At 44.2% G+C, this 18,281-nt stretch overlaps 1 protein-coding gene across 3 annotated transcripts in view; it reads right to left on the minus strand.

Annotated features, from left to right (window-relative positions):
- Nucleotides 1-17,656, minus strand: part of LOC112251151 (capping protein, Arp2/3 and myosin-I linker protein 3-like) — a 39,746-nt gene extending 22,090 nt beyond the window's left edge. For 2 of the 3 annotated variants that reach the window (XM_024421934.2, XM_024421933.2), the window contains exons 1-25: nucleotides 17,428-17,654; nucleotides 15,264-15,358; nucleotides 10,471-10,521; nucleotides 10,313-10,372; nucleotides 9,861-9,982; nucleotides 9,638-9,732; nucleotides 7,754-7,824; nucleotides 7,556-7,629; nucleotides 7,326-7,401; nucleotides 7,135-7,223; nucleotides 6,898-6,992; nucleotides 6,715-6,801; nucleotides 6,011-6,114; nucleotides 5,808-5,885; nucleotides 5,564-5,640; nucleotides 4,948-5,052; nucleotides 4,664-4,733; nucleotides 4,375-4,456; nucleotides 4,119-4,215; nucleotides 3,889-3,943; nucleotides 1,790-1,962; nucleotides 1,273-1,341; nucleotides 691-784; nucleotides 353-451; nucleotides 90-209 (exon numbers count right to left, since the gene is read on the minus strand). In XM_024421934.2, the coding sequence (XP_024277702.1) occupies nucleotides 90-209; nucleotides 353-451; nucleotides 691-784; nucleotides 1,273-1,341; nucleotides 1,790-1,962; nucleotides 3,889-3,943; nucleotides 4,119-4,215; nucleotides 4,375-4,456; nucleotides 4,664-4,733; nucleotides 4,948-5,052; nucleotides 5,564-5,640; nucleotides 5,808-5,885; nucleotides 6,011-6,114; nucleotides 6,715-6,801; nucleotides 6,898-6,992; nucleotides 7,135-7,223; nucleotides 7,326-7,401; nucleotides 7,556-7,629; nucleotides 7,754-7,824; nucleotides 9,638-9,732; nucleotides 9,861-9,982; nucleotides 10,313-10,372; nucleotides 10,471-10,521; nucleotides 15,264-15,358; nucleotides 17,428-17,485 (2,196 nt within the window). In that variant the 5' untranslated portion in view covers nucleotides 17,486-17,654. Of the gene's footprint in view, nucleotides 1-89; nucleotides 210-352; nucleotides 452-690; nucleotides 785-1,272; nucleotides 1,342-1,789; nucleotides 1,963-3,888; nucleotides 3,944-4,118; nucleotides 4,216-4,374; nucleotides 4,457-4,663; nucleotides 4,734-4,947; nucleotides 5,053-5,563; nucleotides 5,641-5,807; nucleotides 5,886-6,010; nucleotides 6,115-6,714; nucleotides 6,802-6,897; nucleotides 6,993-7,134; nucleotides 7,224-7,325; nucleotides 7,402-7,555; nucleotides 7,630-7,753; nucleotides 7,825-9,637; nucleotides 9,733-9,860; nucleotides 9,983-10,312; nucleotides 10,373-10,470; nucleotides 10,522-15,263; nucleotides 15,359-17,427 lie in introns of all 3 variants that reach the window. The other variant, XM_024421935.2, reaches the window with a different exon arrangement.
- Between the last annotated feature and the right edge of the window lie 625 nt (nucleotides 17,657-18,281).

Below are 18,281 nucleotides of genomic sequence, written 5' to 3' on the forward strand. Positions count from 1 at the left end.
ATGAATACACAAAGACATACAATTAACACTTTAAACTCACCTACACTCCAGATGTTAGAGAAATGATTCAGGCATGTGCACACACTCACCGCACGGGAGTTTCTGGCCTCCTTCAGCACCTGTTTAGCAGCTTGAATCTCCTCCATCTCCCCTACTCCACGCAGCACACACACCTGCTGCTGCACACACACACTCAGACGCTCCATCACCTGGTAAACAGAGAACAGACAAGAAGGAGGAACGTCAGTAAAAGATATACAGGTTTACAATACACACATATTGCTCTCGTGATGGCTCAACTCACTCTCTCTCAATCACACACACACGAATTATATACATATGCTGTATCTACCTGTTCAGCAGTGCTGGTGACCAGGCCCTGGTGCAGCCGTAGAGCCTGTCTCTGAGAGAAGCGCTGAGTCTGGTTGTTCCGCAACAGAGCACGCTGGATCTGATGATCACAGATAAAAACCATTCACTCACACTGGCAATATGGTCATGTGTGGTAATCTCAACGAAGCAGTGTAATTTGAATTGGAAAAGTCAGGAAAGGGTTGGTGATGGTAGATCCCCAGTAGAGAAAAGAAGCAGGGGAGGAAAGGACAAGGGAGATGAGAGGATGGTTAACAGAGGAATGGAGGGAGACATTGAGATGGGTGCAGATGAACTCGGGTAGCGTCAGGAGCCCACCTTGGTCAGTGCCTGCTCTGTCCTCTCAGAGGTACTACGGTACGCCTGGCTGATGTCACTGAGGGGGAGGGGCATGTACTGCAAGGTGAAGTTACTGAGAGAAAACCCACCGGCAGAGTTAAAAGAAAGAGAAGGGATTTGAGTTAGGAAGGAGACAGAAAGGAAGGAAATAGAAAGAGAGCTGCAGAAAAACAGTTAGAGACCCAAGCCTTAATATCCCCAGTGGACAGAACTCCCAGAATTCCCCCACATTATGCTGGACTATGGACTGTGATAGGATGAGTAATGCTTTGATTATTGCAGCCTAATTAAAGGGGAAATCGAAGCTCTCTGGCTGACCCTCACAAGTACGTGTTTAGTCCTGTGTGTGTAAAGTAAGCTAGGTTTGCTTCCTGTGTACCAGAGTTTATATATTAGCCAGCTAATTCTGAAAATACTCAGAACAACAGTGAATGTAAATTAGACATTCAGGTACCCCAATGTCTCTTGGATCCTATTTAAATCAAATGTCTTGCTTAGAAGTGTGTGTGTGTGTGTGTGTGTGTGTGTGTGTGTGTGTGTGTAAAGCACAAACAGTCTCACTGTTCAAGGGCTCGAGCCACATCCAGGAATCCTGTAGCTGAGGTGTTGTTACGATCCCACGTCACACTCCTGTCAGGACAGTGGAGAACCAGTGTCAAACACAACCATCTAACCAAGTCACTGCTGTCAGGACAGTGAAGAACCAGTGTCAAACAAACCACAACCACAACCATCCAACCAAGTCACTCCTGTCAGGATATGGGAGAACCAGTGTCAAACACAACCATCTAACCAAGTCACTCCTGTCAGGACAGTGAAGAACCAGTGTCAAACACAACCAAGTCACTCCTGTCAGGACAGTGGAGAACCAGTGTCAAACACAACCAAGTCACTCCTGTCAGGACAGGGGATAACCAGTGTCAAACACAACCATAACCATCCAACCAAGTCACTCCTGTCAGGATATGGGAGAACCAGTGCCAACCATAACCATCCAACCAAGTCACTCCTGTCAGGACAGGGGATAACCAGTGTCAAACACAACCATACCTTCTATCTTTCCCTCCCTGTCTCTTGCCTGAGTGTGGTGTTGATCTGTAGGGCTTTGCTCAGCATCTTGGCTCCAATGTCCTCCAGGCTGTTCCCACTCAGGTCCACCTTTCGCAGACAGGTGTTGCTGCCCAGAGCGTTTACCAGCACTGTGCCCCGAGAACGCAGCCGCGAGTCAGCCAGTGAGAGGGACTGGAGGGCCTGGGGAGGGACAGGGGAGAGGGGAGAGAGAGGGTGAGGATGGAGGGAGATGGGATAGGGTGGAGAGCAGGAGAGAGGTAAAGCAGAAGAAAATGGTAGGACAGAACAGAGGACAGAAAAATAAAGGAGAAGGAGATGACAGTGGAGAGAGACGGTTAAATACAGCTAGGGACAGGTGGCAGCAGTGCTGAGGAGGAACTGAGGAATTTAGCATTTGTAATAGAGTGATGTGTCAGTTTTGTACACAAAGGTAATAATTCAGAGGGCACAATATGTTACAGCCCACAGTAACAGGGCCATGGAGTGATATACAAATTAATAAAAACTGAAATGTATTATTTACATAAGTTTTCAGACCCTTTGCTATGAGCCTAGAAATTGAGCTCAGGTACATCCTGTTTACATTGATCATCCTTGAGATGTTTCTACAACTTCATTGGAGTCCACCTGTGGTAAATTCAATTGATTGTACATGATTTGAAAAGGTACACACCTGTCTATACAAGGTTGCACAGTTGACAGTGCATGCCAGAGCAAAAACCAAGCCATGAGGTTGAAGGAATTGTCCATAGAGCTCCGAGACAGGATTACGTCACAGACACAGATCTGGGAAAGGGTAATAAAAAATGTCTGCAGCATTGAAGTTCCCCAAGAACACAGCGGCCTCCATCATTCTTAAATGGAAGAAGTTTGGAACCACCAAGACTCTTCCTAGAGCTGACCACCCGGCCAAACTGAGCAATCGGGGGAGAAGGGCCTTGGTCAGGGGGGTAACTAAGAACCCGGTGGTCACTCTGACAGAGCTCTATAGTTCCTCTGTAGAGATGGGAGAATCTTCCAGAAGGACAACCATCTTTACAGCACTCTACCAATCAGGCCATTATGGTAGAGAGAGGCCAGACAGAAGCCACTCCTCAGTAAAAGGCACATGACAGCCCGCTTGGAGTTTGCCAAAAGGCACCTAAAGACTCTCAGACCACGAGAAACAAGATTCTCTGGTCTGATGAAACCAAGATTGAACTCTTTGGCCTGAATGCCAAGCTTTACGTCTGGAGGTAACCTGGCACCATCCCTACAGTGAAGCATGGTGGTGGCAGCATCATGCGGTGGGGCTGTTTTTCAGCGGCAGGGACTGGGAGACTAGTCAGGATCGAGGCAAAGATGAACGGAGCAAAGTATAGAGAGATCCTTGATGAAAATCTGCTCCAGAGCACTCAGGACCTCAGACTCAGGCGAAGTTTCACCTTCCAACAGGTCAACGACCCTAAGCACACAGTCAAGACAAAGCAGGAGTGGCTTCGGGACAAGTCTCTGAATGTTCTTGAGTGGCCCAGCCAGACTCCGGACTTGAACCCGATCCAACATCTCTGAAGAGACCTGAAAATAGCTGTGACGCTCCCCATCCAACCTGACAGAGCTTGAGAGGATCTACAGAGAAGAATGGGAGAACTCAGGTGTGCTAAGCTTGTAGTGTCATACCCAAGAAGCCTCAAGGCTGTAATCACTGCCAAAAATGCTTCAACAGAGTACTGAGTAAAGGGTCTGAATACTTAAGTAAATGTGATACCCCCCACAAAAAAATATAAATTAGAAAAATAATTATAAAAAACAGTTTTGCTTTGTCATTATGGGGTAATGTGTGTAGATCGATGAGGATTTTTAAAAAAAACACATTTTAGACTAAGGATGTATCCTAACCAAAGGTGGAAAAAGTCAAAGGGTCTGAATACTTTCTGAAGGCAAGGTACTCAAAGGGAAACACTATACTGTAGAAAATAACAAGTATTTATGTATGAGAGAATACCATGTACAATACAGTCTGTGTGTGTGGAGAATATCAGTATTTCACAATGAGTTACAATCAGTGAACATTCAATTGTGTATAATGTGTGAATGATGTGTGAATTGTGACGCATTCTCACTCACACATTCCTCCTCCTGTATGAGTTGGACCAGCTTGTGTAGGATTTCCTCCAGCACCCTGTACATAGATCCATGGGGAGAGAGGCAGTTCAGGCTACACTCAGCAGGAGCTCTGGCACTAGTCATTTCCTGCTGCTATCGTAATCATCCTAGTCTGCCTGAGGAAAATCAAGCTCTGATGCAAACTGACGCACACACACACACACACACAGAGTGCCTCTGTAGTACTGCACCTGCTCTTGATGTTGAAGTTCTTGCCCAGATACAGGTGCTTTAGGGAGGTGTGTCTGGAGAGAGCTGGTAGAACTGAGAGAAGGTCTGCATCCAGCCCTGTAAACACAACTACATCAAGCACACACCATCCCCTCATACAAAACAAGCTCAAACAGACAACCCCCTCACACAAAACTAGCTTGAGTGGTGCAGGCTGCCACAGCGGTGCAGAGTATCACACTGTGCCATAGTGGTACAGTCAGTCATTCTGCTCACCGTTGTCTGAGATGTCCAGAGTGGCGATGGAGGAGAGCCTAGGGAACAGCTCCTGGATCACAGAGGCTCCTGCAGATTTCAGCTGAGGCAGGCAGGCAGGCAGAGCATGTGTGAGAGGAGGACATTCAAAGCACAATAACAGGAGACCTTGACATAGTTTTCATCTATAGCTACTGCTCAGTAAGTCCTTATTGGAAACATAAGCAATGAATGCCAGAGAGATAGATATGGTCAATTATATAAAGGCCAGCAGGAATTGAATGTTGTGTACAGAGTGACAGACTTGTACCTCACAGCCACTAATGTCCAGGTGTAGGTCATTGATGTGAGGGTTTGTGGTCAGACCGATGAAAAGAGACCTAAAGAAAGAGAGAGGGAAAAATAAACATAAGGGGAAAAGGTGTTTACAACAAAGACCTTTTAGCTTCTTTCTCTTTCTGGAAATTCACACCCTTTAACGTAGTGTCATTTGTCATGGTGACCAGTGTGTGTTGTGCAGCTAGCCTGGTCCCAGTTACTCCAGTGAGATGCAGGTGTGACAGAGAGAGACCAGGGGAGAATAGGGGAACTGACCTCAGGGCCTCAGGGGGCAGCTTCATAGAGGCCAGGCTGACATGGGTGAGACTGAAGGCCGAGCTGAAGAACTGACAGAACAACGGCAGGTTCTCCTTCACTTTCCTGGGAGAGGAGCGAGGTCAGAGTGAGATGAATGAGAGAGGAGAAGAAGAAGTAGAGATGGAGTGGGAGGGAAAGGCGATAGAAGGTGAGTGGTTAATTGTTGAGTGTCTGGGTAAATAAGAGACTGGTATGAAGTGGAGAGCGTATTCCGATGGAATGAGACAGAGACAATGGAGCTGGTCAAAGAGGAGGGAGCAAGTGGGGTCAGATGATAAGTCTTATCTATGCAGACAGCTCTAGGAGTTTAAAACCACAGACACAACTACAGAAAGGAACACAATGTTCCAGTGATTCCCACAAAGCTTATTTTTGATTTCACATTGAAAGGAACGACAGAGATAAGACAGATACGAGTGAAAAGAAAAAGAGAGAGCGAAAGATCAGGCCTGAGGATTTTAAGAATAAAAAGATCCCTTGCTAAAAATTTGCCTTCCATCTTCACGCCGAGCCTCAAAGCGTTTTTCTGCCACATCACCCCAAAGAAATAGTTAATCTCAAGGATGTGACTAACCTGTGGGAGAAGGTATTTTTGGAGAGATTCAAGTAGGAGAGATCGGCACAACAACCCCTCAGCAGAGCCCCAAATAGCTATGTGAGAGAAGCGAGAGTTGTGTTGTGCAGTTTTAGTGGGAGAGAGAAAAAGACAGCGGTTGGGGATTATAGAGGAAGAAAAAGACAGAAGTTGCAGATAAACTCTTTAAAATGCTTAATTCTATAAGTGTGCAATCAAATTCTCAGAGACACTAGATTCTCACCGAGTCAACAGAACAGTCAGTGCCAGACAGGTCCAAATGGACCAGACAATTAGGCTGGGACAGGAACAGGCACAGATTCTAAAGAAAGAGAGAGAAAAGATGGTTAACTGAGAAACAGACTCATAAGACATCAGCAGTGCATTTACTATACTGTTGGTTTGTTTACAGAGTATGAGTAAGTGTATGTGTGTGTGTTTTCTGACCGAGGCATCCTCCCCAGACAGGAACCCAGGGTTCTTGCTCAGGTCCAGGTGCAGCAGAGAGTTAGAATACTCATCACTGTAGCACAGAGTCTGAGACACCAAAGCTGAGACACAGAGAGAGGGGGAGGGTGAAGCCATGAGGGATGCATTCAGCTAGCTAATGCACATGTACACAAAAAAAAAAATCCAGTTTCAGAATATTTTTTGTTTTGTGATTCTCACCCGTACCTGTGTGAAGTATAATTCTTAATTCAATATTCAGTATTCCAATTAGAAATATTTAAAAAGCAGGGGAGTAACACAGAGCATTCTGCCTGAAGGATGGTTACCGTGGGGGCATATCATGACTCTTGAAGCTTTGTAGAGTAGACAAAACATTACATTAACACACAGAGATGTTGGTGGGGGAATTACAGGAGGTACAGAGGTTTCTATCACCTCAGCTAGAAAAGTAGCATGTATGCATGGCTTAGTGGCATGTTCAATCAGCTATTGCTGCTTCATCAAAGCCAAACACAGTTGGAGGTGTTCATGAACTGATTCTCCAGCTGACTGTTCCTGCTTGCTGAATTACTGCCTTGTATTAACGTCAGGGGACACTGGGGTGTAGAGGAGGATGCTTATGCAACATGGAGTAGGACAGGGAGGTGGGGCCTTCTCTAGTAGAGAGATTGAGCGATGGAAGGATGGAGAGCAGTCTAAACCTTTGGAGTTGAGGAAGGTCTTGGAGAGGTTGAGGAGACGCAGTCCTTTGCTGAGGCGACACACTTGCTGGATGAGGTTAGCCACACCTACACCAGAGGAGGAGAGATGTCACTAAAACAAACATAATGTGGAAGTCAAACTAGTGTGGAAGTCAAACAGGAAGTTAGGCATCTGCTTGGTACCTTGGTTGTCCAGTGTGTTGTGGGCCAGATTCAGAGAGTGGATGACAGAAGCAGGATTCTCTGAGAGCGCAACTGACAGCTTCTGAGGAAAGTCACTGCAACATACACAATATACAGTACACACATTTGGACATAGACACAATGACACACACAAACACTTTTTAGTTTAAGGTTCTAACACACTTATTATTATTTTTTAAAGTGTGGGTGAGAAGTGTGAAGCAAGAGAAAACTCACGATTTGAGACCAGCATTCTCCAGAGTGATCTCTTCCAGACTGGAGGACTTACTGAGAGTGTGCAGAACCTGCTCAGTGACCTCTAACCCCTGAAATTAGAAATGACCTAATTTCGTTGCACGCATAATAACTTCTGAATAATATCAATGACCATTTAAAGCACAAGGGGAGACAGACAGAAGGATACTTACTATGCGTATGTCCTTACAGTATAGTTTGGTGAACCAGGTATTGTACGCCAGTGATGCCACAATAACTGCCAAGTCCCTGTCATAAACACACAACAATTAGTGCACTGAAACAGGTACATTTCATAATACCCTTAATATACATTTATCAACTGGATTTATAAAGGCTGCAGCAGCATCAACATGACATCAGTCATACCCTCTTTCTTTCTTTCCCTCTCCCCTTCTCTCACCTGCTTTCCAGGTGGCTGAAGTCCACTAGATTAAACTCCCTGTTGTCTTGGGAGTGATAGATAGTGTCCACATCCTATGAACAAGATTACCCATGAGTCCACTTGCTATAGTATATGACCCCCTCAATTGAAAGTACAGTGTTGTATATAACTCTCCTGTGCACTCACACACAACCGGCCTACTCCCATTGCACTTACCCACTGCACTTCCTCCTTGCAGCTGATTCCATTATAGTCACACAGGGCAGCGTAGGTCTCCGAAAACCCTCCTGAGACAGAGAGGAAGAAAAACAGCGGATGGTGAGAGAAGTGTTTAAAGAGCACTTGGTTATTTCAGAGAGGGAAAGAGGGAAGAGGGGAAAAGAGAGACAACAAGCAGTGCAATTACTCTACAATGTCTGTGTAGAAATATAGTTATGAACCTAGCTATCTTAAGATGAATCTACTAATTGTGCGTTGCTCTGCATAAGAGTGTCTGCAAAATGACTAAAATGTCAACTGTAAATGTGCTATACACTGCATGTAGTGCAGTGGGTTTCTCTATCCATTTGTCAACAATTTCCTATGACTGTCTATCTATCACCTTCCTGAATCTGCTCATATGCACAGGTACATGAAGAGACCTTTTAAGGGCCATGTGCTCAAAATGCCTGCACCCCTTCATAATTCATATCTCGAAATGTATAACATTGTTGACCATGGACCTATTTATTTCTGCAACAACACACTCAGTCATCATCACACATAAGCAAGATAAAACAGTGCCTCATGATTGACATCTGGAAAAGAGGGTGGGCTTTCAGCTGATCATTTCTGCTAGCTAGCTCGATTTATTTGACTGATTGTGATTTATCTTCAATGCTCGAATCAAATAATAAGTTCATAATATAATATTCATAATCTCCTAACTTATATAATATGGCTAGCTAGCTAGTGGCTTGTGTGGATATTTTTGTATATGGTGGTTAGCTAGAGTCTAGACTACCTGCGTTGCTGCTGCCCTGACACACATGCATATCCTGACTGAAGGAGGGATGGAGTTCAGTCGGAGGGTGATGATGCAGTCGCTCCTGTCTATGTCTTTCTGCCTCTCTCTGCTGAGCGTATCAGCCAACCAGACTGAATAGTGATGATGTAGGCTGAATCAAGTGTTAATCAAATGTTATGCTACAGTGGCAGTACTGTTGATATTTTAACAAGGTAGCTAGCCACACACATGACCGCATGACCGGTGACCACACAGGTAGAGCCCTATCTGTGCACGTGCCTGCTTATGCTGTCTGTCTGTCTGTCTGTCTGTCTGTCTGTCTGTCTGTCTGTCTGTCTGTCTGTCTGTCTGTCTGTCTGTCTGTCTGTCTGTCTGTCTGTCTGTCTGTCTGTCTGTCTGTCTGTCTGTCTGTCTGTCTGTCTGTCTGTCTGTCTGTCTGTCTGTCTGTCTGTCTGTCTGTCTGTCTGTCTGTCTGTCTGTCTGTCTGTCTGTCTGTCTGTCTGTCTGTCTGTCTGTCTGTCTGTCTGTCTGTCTGTCTGTCTGTCTGTCTGTCTGTGTCTGTCTGTCTGTCTGTCTGTCTGTCTGTCTGTCTGTCTGTCTGTCTGTCTGTCTGTCTGTCTGTCTGTCTGTCTGTCTGTCTGTCTGTCTGTCTGTCTGTCTGTCTGTCTGTCTGTCTGTCTGTCTGTCTGTCTGTCTGTCTGTCTGTCTGTCTGCCTGTCTGTCTGTCTGTCTGTCTGTCTGTCTGTCTGTCTGTCTGTCTGTCTGTCTGTCTGTCTGTCTGTCTGTCTGTCTGTCTGTCTGTCTGTCTGTCTGTCTGTCTGTCTGCCTGCCTGCCTGCCTGCCTGCCTGCCTGCCTGCCTGCCTTGCCTGCCAGGCCTGCCTGCCTGCCTGCCTGCCTGCCTGCCTGCCTGCCTATGCCTGTCTTCCTGCCTGTCTGTCTATGCCTGTCTTCCTGCCTGTCTGTCTATGCTTGTCTTCCTGCCTGTGAGTCTCTTACCACAGGCCCTCTGGGTTTCCATAGACGCTGAGCTGTCTTCCTGCCTGTCTGTCTATGCCTGTCTTCCTGCCTGCCTGCCTGCCTGCCTGCCTCTTACCACAGGCCCTCTGGGTTTCCATAGACGTCTCTGAGCTGGGGGAGTGCTTCCTGCTTCCCTCAGAAAGTTCACTGTCTGAATGACAGATGGAGGGACTGAAAGAGAGAGAGAGGACAAAAGGAGGTTTAAGTTAGAAGGGACAAATTAGCTAACATGAATCATTTGTCTGGGTTTCAACACTGTCTGGTAAAGGAGTCTGTGCTGTCTGAAAATGAACACTTACGCAAACACAGAGTTGTTAAATATTCTGGACAGGGCAAAGTTAACATGGCTGACCACATGACTGAGGTGGTCACGTGACTGTAGCCACAAGGAATAAGTGGACTTGTCCGTGTCTATGACGACCTGCACAGAAACAACATAGTTTCAATGACTGTAGAGTGATACAGGCACCACAGTGATTTTGATGGCATAATGCTGAAATTTGAAATGGATAATTGACAGTTAACTGCAGGAAATATATGATTACAGTAGCTCTACTTACAGGAATGAAGATCCTCATATCTCCATTATGCAAAATAATGAGATTAACTGATTTCAAATAATTACTCAGATGTTGAGATAATTGACACTCCTTAATAAATCTGTTTAGACAACTAATCAGTTGTAATGAAGAGGCCACAGGGACAATGCACTAACATGGCCATTCAAAACCCAAAAAATTATGTTATTCACCTGATGCTCTGGGTGACTGTTCATGGCTCGGATCTCCAAGAAGTTAAATGTTACCTCTATCTGCAATGAACGCCACATTTGGAACCTATTTGTTAACATGCTGATAATTATGTGCATGGTACGTGGTAAATACTGTACATACAGATCATGTGGGCTACCTTTGTTGGAACCTTGGTGACCAGGAGATAGAGCCTCCATGTTGTGAGAACCTGAGACAGCCAGAGAAACAGGAACAAATTAAATCCATCCTGAGCAAAGGTTCACTGCACACTCAAGACTCGCTAAGGGCATCAGATTCTCTGATGGGTTGCCATGGTAATGGAGAGTGAAATGTGGAGCCCTCTCTGTATTCATCTATTGACCTGGGTAGGAATATTATTTCTACAACATCATGCTATGAGATGGGCTGAGGTGTACACTGGGGAGGATTGCATTCGCAGGCTGTGCATTAAGATGCTCTATAGAAATGATTACAACAATAATAGTTGGGAAGTCATTCAAATAAATCACACATACGCACACACCCACACACAGATGTACTGTAAACGTACGCTCACACATTAAATCCCCTTGAGCTACAAACACAATCTCTATGCCCTAGTCGCATGCTCCTTCTGTCCATATTTTTGGGGAGAATGAAGAAACTTGAGTAAATATTGTTCAAGCACAGTGTAACATTTTCATCAGATAAACATATTTATCAGATGCTCTCTCCCTTCCTCTCTCAGACTCTCGTCCTTCACTCCTGATCATTTCCCTTTCCTCCCTGATGCCCCTTTAAAACAGCTCTCTGAGAAGTAGCTGAGGAGGGATGGAGGAACATTTTCTCCTCTGCATTTCTCTTTGTGGCCATCACTCTCATTTGTTCTCTCTCCAGTAACACTACTACACAGTATGCCCTCTTAATGAAAAGCAGTAATTAAATGATGGCTCCCCCTCTCTGTTGCATTTTGAGAGAGAGGTGCTTGACTCTACCCATCAGAGTCAAACACTTGCCAGCAGCCACAACACCCACACCCCCCCACAACATCAAACCCACACCCACACACACACACAACATCAAACCCCACAACATCATACTCCCCCACAACACCCACACCCTCCCACAACATCAAACCCACACACACACGCACACAACATCAAACCTCCACAACACCAACCCACACAACATCAAACCCCCACAACACCCACCCACACACACATCAACCCCCTCCCAAAACGAGGGGTGTGTCTGATGTTAGAGAGAAAAAGAGAGAGAAAGAGAGAAAAGAGAGCAAGAGTCTCCTGCATTTCCAACAAGTCACTTCAAAGACACTGTGTCTGAAGGAGTTGATTAAAACGTGCAGATAGTATCACATTAACGTGATGAGTTGGGGGAGGTATCCTGGGTAGGGGGTGGAGACAGTGTGTGCGTACTGTACCATATGAGTTTATACAAGTAAATCATGCTGGAGAGAAGGGTGGGGAGACAGTCCCCCCAGGAGAGAAGGGTGGGGAGACAGTCCCCCCAGGAGAGAAGGGTGGGGAGACAGTCCCCCCAGGAGAGAAGGGTGGGGAGACAGTTCCCCCAGGAGAGTCCTTATCAAAGTCTTCCAGATCAAAGGGACATACCACACTTATATTGGCATATCATTATGCGTGTGTCTGTTTTTGGAGCAGAGATGCCTGTCTTTTCGTATTGGACTGATAAGGGGGAGAGGCGACTGTTATACACAAACAAGTACTGGAAGTATCCTGGTTAAATAATTCACAATCAAGGAAACCAAAGCCTCATTTACAGTACATTGACCATGACATGAAACAAAAACAATGGCCGTAGCCCCATCCTGAACCTGAACCTGCTTTAAAACCTTAAACCTAACCTAATCTAATAGCAAGCATTTCACACTTCCCGTTCCTTTGACACCTTAAATCCTCCTCTCCTCAGCCTCATCCTATGCCCCACAGAGACTACAATTACAGACCGTTCAGAGTTAAAAAGAAGGAACAGTTTAGCAGAGAGAGATTGGACAGCGGGGAATGAAGAGATAACATAGTCCCGACAGATAGACAGACATACCGAAGACCCTGAACATCAAAAGGGTGCACATGCAAAACTCTCACAACTCGCACCATAATGAATCATTAAGCAGTCATCAAGGAAACGACTCTCTGCCAAGGCCTAGCCTGCCCTGCTGGGGGTTCAGCCCATTGCCTCATCAGGGAATTGAGGGGAAAGCTTGTGGTAGTTTTTGGGGAGCACAAAAACATGAAAACATTTCAATGCAGTTTTATGTGGAGTTGTTACACTCTTAGAAAAAAGGGTTCCAAAGGGGTTCTGCGGCTGTCCCCATAGGAGAAACCCTTTTGGGTTCCAAGTATAACCATTTGGTTCTACATGGAACCCTAGTTCTACATGGAACTCAAAAGGGTTCTACCTGGAACTAAAAGCTTTTTTTTCAAAGGATTCTTCTATGGGGACAGCCGCAGAATCCTTTTAGGTTCTAGATAGCACCTTTCTTTCTAAAAGTGTTAAGCAGCTTTTGTTATTTGGTCGGTCGGTTTCTTATACTTCTCCCCATTTGCTGTACTCACACAGGTTGTGATCTATACTAAAAGAGCTCACTGACCCAGATTTAGTCCTGTGAGCTGGCAAGGCTGCAGCTCCACAAATGGATATTTCACATCTTTGCCCCACATACTCTCTGATGAAAGCACCCAGAATCAGAGGCAGTGGTACGCCTGCGCCCAGCATTGCCTCCACCGCCAGGGTCTCAGAGAGACAGAGCCTCCCCAAGCTGCTGCTATTACAGACCTCTCTGTCCTACATTGTCCCAATTAGAGGTCGAGCGATTTTTTCAACTGAATGAACACTTATTTTAACTTAATATAATACATCAATAAAATCAATTTAGCATAAATAAATAATGAAACATGTTCAATTTGGTTTAAATAATGCAAAAACAAAGTGTTGGAGAAGAAAGTAAAAGTGCAATATGTGCCATGTAAGAAAGCTAACATTTAAGTTCCTTGCTCAGAACATGAGAACATATGAAAGCTGGTGGTTCCTTTTAACATGAGTCTTCAATATTCACAGGTAAGAAGTTTTAGGTTGTAGTTATTATAGGAATTATAGGACTATTTCTCTCTAAACCATTTGCATTTCAGTAACCTTTGACTATTGGATGTTCTTATAGGCACTTTAGTATTGCCAGTGTAACAGTATAGCTTCCGTCCCTCTCCTCACTCCTACCTGGACTCGAACCAGGAACACATCGACAACAGCCACCCTCGAAGCAGCGTTACCCATAAGGAGCAAGGGGAACAACTACTCCAAGTCTCAGAGCGAGTGACGTTTGAAACACTATTAGCGCGCACCCCGCTAATTAGCTAGCCATTTCACATTGGTTACACCAGCCTAATCTCGGGAGTTGATAGGCTTGAAGTCATAAACACCTTTAAAGAAAGGTGTACATTTTTTTTTACAGATTTCTGATTGTTATGAAAACTTGAAATCGGCCCTAATTAATCGGCCATTTCGATTAATCATTCGACCTCTAGTCCCAATACAAAGCCCAGGCACAGCCAATGCTTGAAGCATTGCAAAGAGCTGCTGGCAAAACGCACAAAAGTGCTGTTTGAATAAATGCTTACGAGCCTGCTGGTGTCTACCATCGCTCAGTCAGACTGCTCTATCAAATCATAGACTTAATTATAACATAATAACACACAGAAATACTGGTCGAATCCGGAAACTATCATCTCGAAAACAAGTGTTTATTCTTTCAGTGAAATACGGAACCGTTACGTATTTTAACGGGTGGCATCCATAAGTCTAAATATAGCTGTTACATTGCACAACCTTCAATGTTATGTCATAATTACGTAAAATTCAGGCAAATTAGTTCGCAAAGAGCCAGGCGGCCCAAACTGTTGCATATACCATGACTCTACGTGCAATGAACGCAAGAGAAGTGACACAATTTCACCTGGTTAATATTGCCTGCTAACCTGGATTTCTTTTAGCTAAATATGCAGGTTTAAAAATATATACTTCTGTGTATTGATTTTAAGAAAGGCATTGATGTTTATGGTTTGGTACATGTTAGAGCAACGACAGTCCTTTTTCGCGAATGCGCACCGCATCGATTATATGCAACGCAGGTCACGCTAAATAAACTAGTAATATCATCAACCATGTGTAGTTAACTAGTGATTATGATTGATTGATTGTTTTTTATAAGATAAGTTTAATGCTAGCTAGCAACGTACCTTGGCTTCTTACTGCATTCGCGTAACAGGCAGGCTCCTCGTGAGGTAGGTGGTTAGAGCCTTGGACTAGTTAACCCTAAGGTTGCAAGATTGAATCCCCGAGCTGACAAGGTAAAAATCTGTCGTTCTGCCCCTGAACAAGGCAGTTAACCCACAGTTCCTAGGCCGTCATTGAAAATAAGAATGTGTTCTTAACTGACTTGCCTAGTTAAATAAAGCTGTAATTTTTTTTTTTACAGATTTCCGATTGTTATGAAAACTTTAAATCGGCCCTAATTAATCAGCCATTCCGATGAATCAGTCGACCTCTAGTCCCAATACAAAGCCCAGGCACAGCCAGGGATGGGGAAGCAGAAACCTATCAACTTAATATATTCATGGCATGTCGCCAATCTGGCCATAGCTTGCGCTCGGTATGTAATTGACCGTAGCAATTCATTGCACTTCAATACTGCCTATGTTGCATCATGTCTCTCATAGACCACCCATCAGGTTTCCATCCAATGTGTTATGTAGTATCCATCCACTGTATCAGACTTGTTTTTTGGCGTAGTGAGGGGTGGAATAGTACTGTGTGTGGATGGTCTGGAGAGCTGTTCTATATCAAAAGCTCAACAATCATCTGTGGGAATACCACCCACTCAGTCAGCACATCAATATAGCAACTGCTGTTTTGACCAGTTATTCAAACACTACTCACCAGTATCCTATCCTCTGATTTGCCATTTTTGGTTTCAAGCTTTATGCCACGTATAAACTTGGTTGAGGACTTGTCAATAATCTTCCTGATACTCTCTGTAAATAGAAAAACATCCAAGGTCAGATACACACAGCAAACATTTCACACACACAATCACACAAATCAACCAAGTATACAGCACATCAGAACAGTGAGAGAGACAAGCTTGACCTTCAAGTGGACAGCCCTATTGCCAACCGACTGAAGGCGGACCAACCTTTTCATTTTAAACTGACATACTGGCATTTTATAAACAGGGAGATAATCAGAGGCTGCACAGAAACACGGTCACTGTGTATTTTGTAGAATAGGATCCTGCTTCTGGTATCTTAAACTATGCTATTGATTGAGAAAACCTGTGGGCCTCCAAAACCATTGTATTCTTCATTAAAAAGTGAAAGACAGCAATATTTTCAATGGCAGGCACACAACAATTTCCCCATCAAACTAGGATATGTGAGAGAGGACAGAATGAAGCCATTAAATAGAGAGCATTTTAATAGAATATGGAAACCAGAGATGAAATGCAGTACTTGGTGAGAGTGGATGGAGACAAAACACTTCCTGTTTTTTCTCTCCAGTTTTTCTATTTCTTGTTGTATTTTTTCCATTATCACCTGTTAATTTCCTTGTATTATGCAAACTAAAAGAGCTTTTGTAATTTCATTATCTAATCATGTGAATAAACCAACAAACATCTTGTTATTAATTGTGTGTTTCATAGGCGAAAACCTGCAATCTCATTCATTCTGTTATTAATGAGATTCAAAATACAATTCCAGACAATTTATTCCCACACAAACTCCAACCTTATGTGAACAATATGACTACTACCAACAACCACATGGCTCCTCTCTGCTCCAGTGTGTCACATATAATCCCAGTCAGAGGTGTGCCGTGCCCCCCCCCCCATAACAAACCAAGGCACTGAATATACTATACTTCACCTGTGACTAATGCACTGTCAAATGAAAGAATGCTGCTGATTCTTCTGACAGGATAGTTAGAGTAATGTTCTGATTATTAAGATGATGACCTGAACATCATGATGACTGTTTAAACAGAGGCGGTCTTTTGTCTCCATGCAGATGACCACCTTTAGCTGGCAGATGGGAGTGGCTGGCTGGCAGGTGAGTGGATTGAGAGGCAGGGATTCCACTGGAATAATTATCACAGTGTGGTTAATAGAGCCATTAGGAGTAATTAACTCAGAATCTCTCTGCTAATGTGAGCATGTGTGTGGTGTAGGTGAGTGAAAGTGTGATTAAGTCCTGATGGTGTAAGTTTGTGACATGTAAGCTGGTGTCAATTCAATTGCAGCCTTGTCATCTGTATAGAACAGTGTTTCCCAACCTTGGTCCTTGAGTACCCCCTACAGTACACCTTTACGCTGTAGCCCTTGATAAACACACCTCATTCAACTCATTGTTGGCTTGATGATTAGTTGACAAGTTGAATCAGGTGTGCTTGTCCAGGGTTACAATACAAATGTGTACTGTTGGGGGTACGAGGAGCAGGGTTGGGATACACTGGTATAAAATAATACTCTGAAAGAGCAGTGTAGGTTAGTGGCCATGTCTGTCTCATTCCATAAAGGAAAGGAAAGAATACATACAAATTGTTGCCAAGAAAATGCATACTGATCCCTCTCTATCTTTCACACACAAACTGCAGACAAAAAGAGCAAGCTTACTGCCAACACGCTGAGACGGTAACAATTCCTATTCTTAAAAGCTGGCATGAATTTATGAATGCAGATAGCATTATGAGTGAGTAAATCCATTGCGTGATGCACACACGATGATTTTCACAACGCCTCTTTTCCTATGGGCTAGAGATTTGACACGATCAGCCGGCTGGGCTTTTATCTTAAGTCCTGAGGAAGCAGGATGTCTTTGCTTTACACAACTTCCTAACTTTTTGATCAAATTAATGCAATGCACGTGTAGCTTAAAATACAAAAAAAATGGCACAACGCTTGGTGGCAGATACGAAAGCAGTATTTTTCATAAACTTCCAAAGCCTCTGTCCAGTCGCAGACCACCACATTACACGGCAATAGTCAAAGACAGAATCGGTGCATCATACATATGACAATAATGGTGATATGAATGGTGATTCCTACCTGTAACATCCCTGCTCACACTGACAAAACAAGAGGCAGTTATCTCTTTAGAAGCCATGTCTCTTCATGTATCACCACCCCTTTCTCTTTTTCAATAGTGACCGGAACGGATTGCTTGTCTCGCAAGCGTTCCACCAAGCATCCGACTGCTGAAACCAACCCGCACTGTGAGAAGGAGTATAACGTGAGAGAGCGCTCGGCGGTGGAAGAAGGGAAGGTGGAGGGAGATCATTGAAATAATAGGAGACAGTGGGCTAGCATATTTGGTGGACTCCGATATTACTGGAAGCAACCGTGAAACTACAACTATTTGTCAATTGAATTGATCAATATATGATATTGGTCGAAATAGTGGCGAACCCCACACGTTTCAACACAATTCAAAGGCTATGGATGGAAAACTGGTGTACAAAACATCACACTAAGCTACTTTTCTGTTTTCAGCCAGACTCTGTGCGAGTCAATTGGACTGACCTACAGCCTGTGGGCAGCTATTGGTAGATACACAGTATGATATTAATCCTGTTGGCAATTACAAGGTCGACAGGTAGCCTAGCGGTTAGAGAGGGTTGCCACTTCGAATCCCGGGCCTGACAGGAAACATCTGTCGGTAATGAGCTGGCAACCAGAGGGTTGCTGGGTTCAAATCCTTATGCCCTTGAACAATGCACTTAACCCCCCACTACAACGTCATATCTTCAACGTTATGTCCACTATAAAAAAAATAGGCTGGGCAGTTGATCCACAGCTATTCATTTGGTCTCCCACCGAGGGTTTTAACCAAGCCCTGCTTAGCTTTTATATTTGTCCCTTACTCAATGATTACTACCAATGTGCTATCTATCGTGAGAATG

The sequence above is a fragment of the Oncorhynchus tshawytscha genome, linkage group LG05, assembly GCF_018296145.1.
Source record: "Oncorhynchus tshawytscha isolate Ot180627B linkage group LG05, Otsh_v2.0, whole genome shotgun sequence".
NCBI lineage: Eukaryota > Metazoa > Chordata > Actinopteri > Salmoniformes > Salmonidae > Oncorhynchus > Oncorhynchus tshawytscha.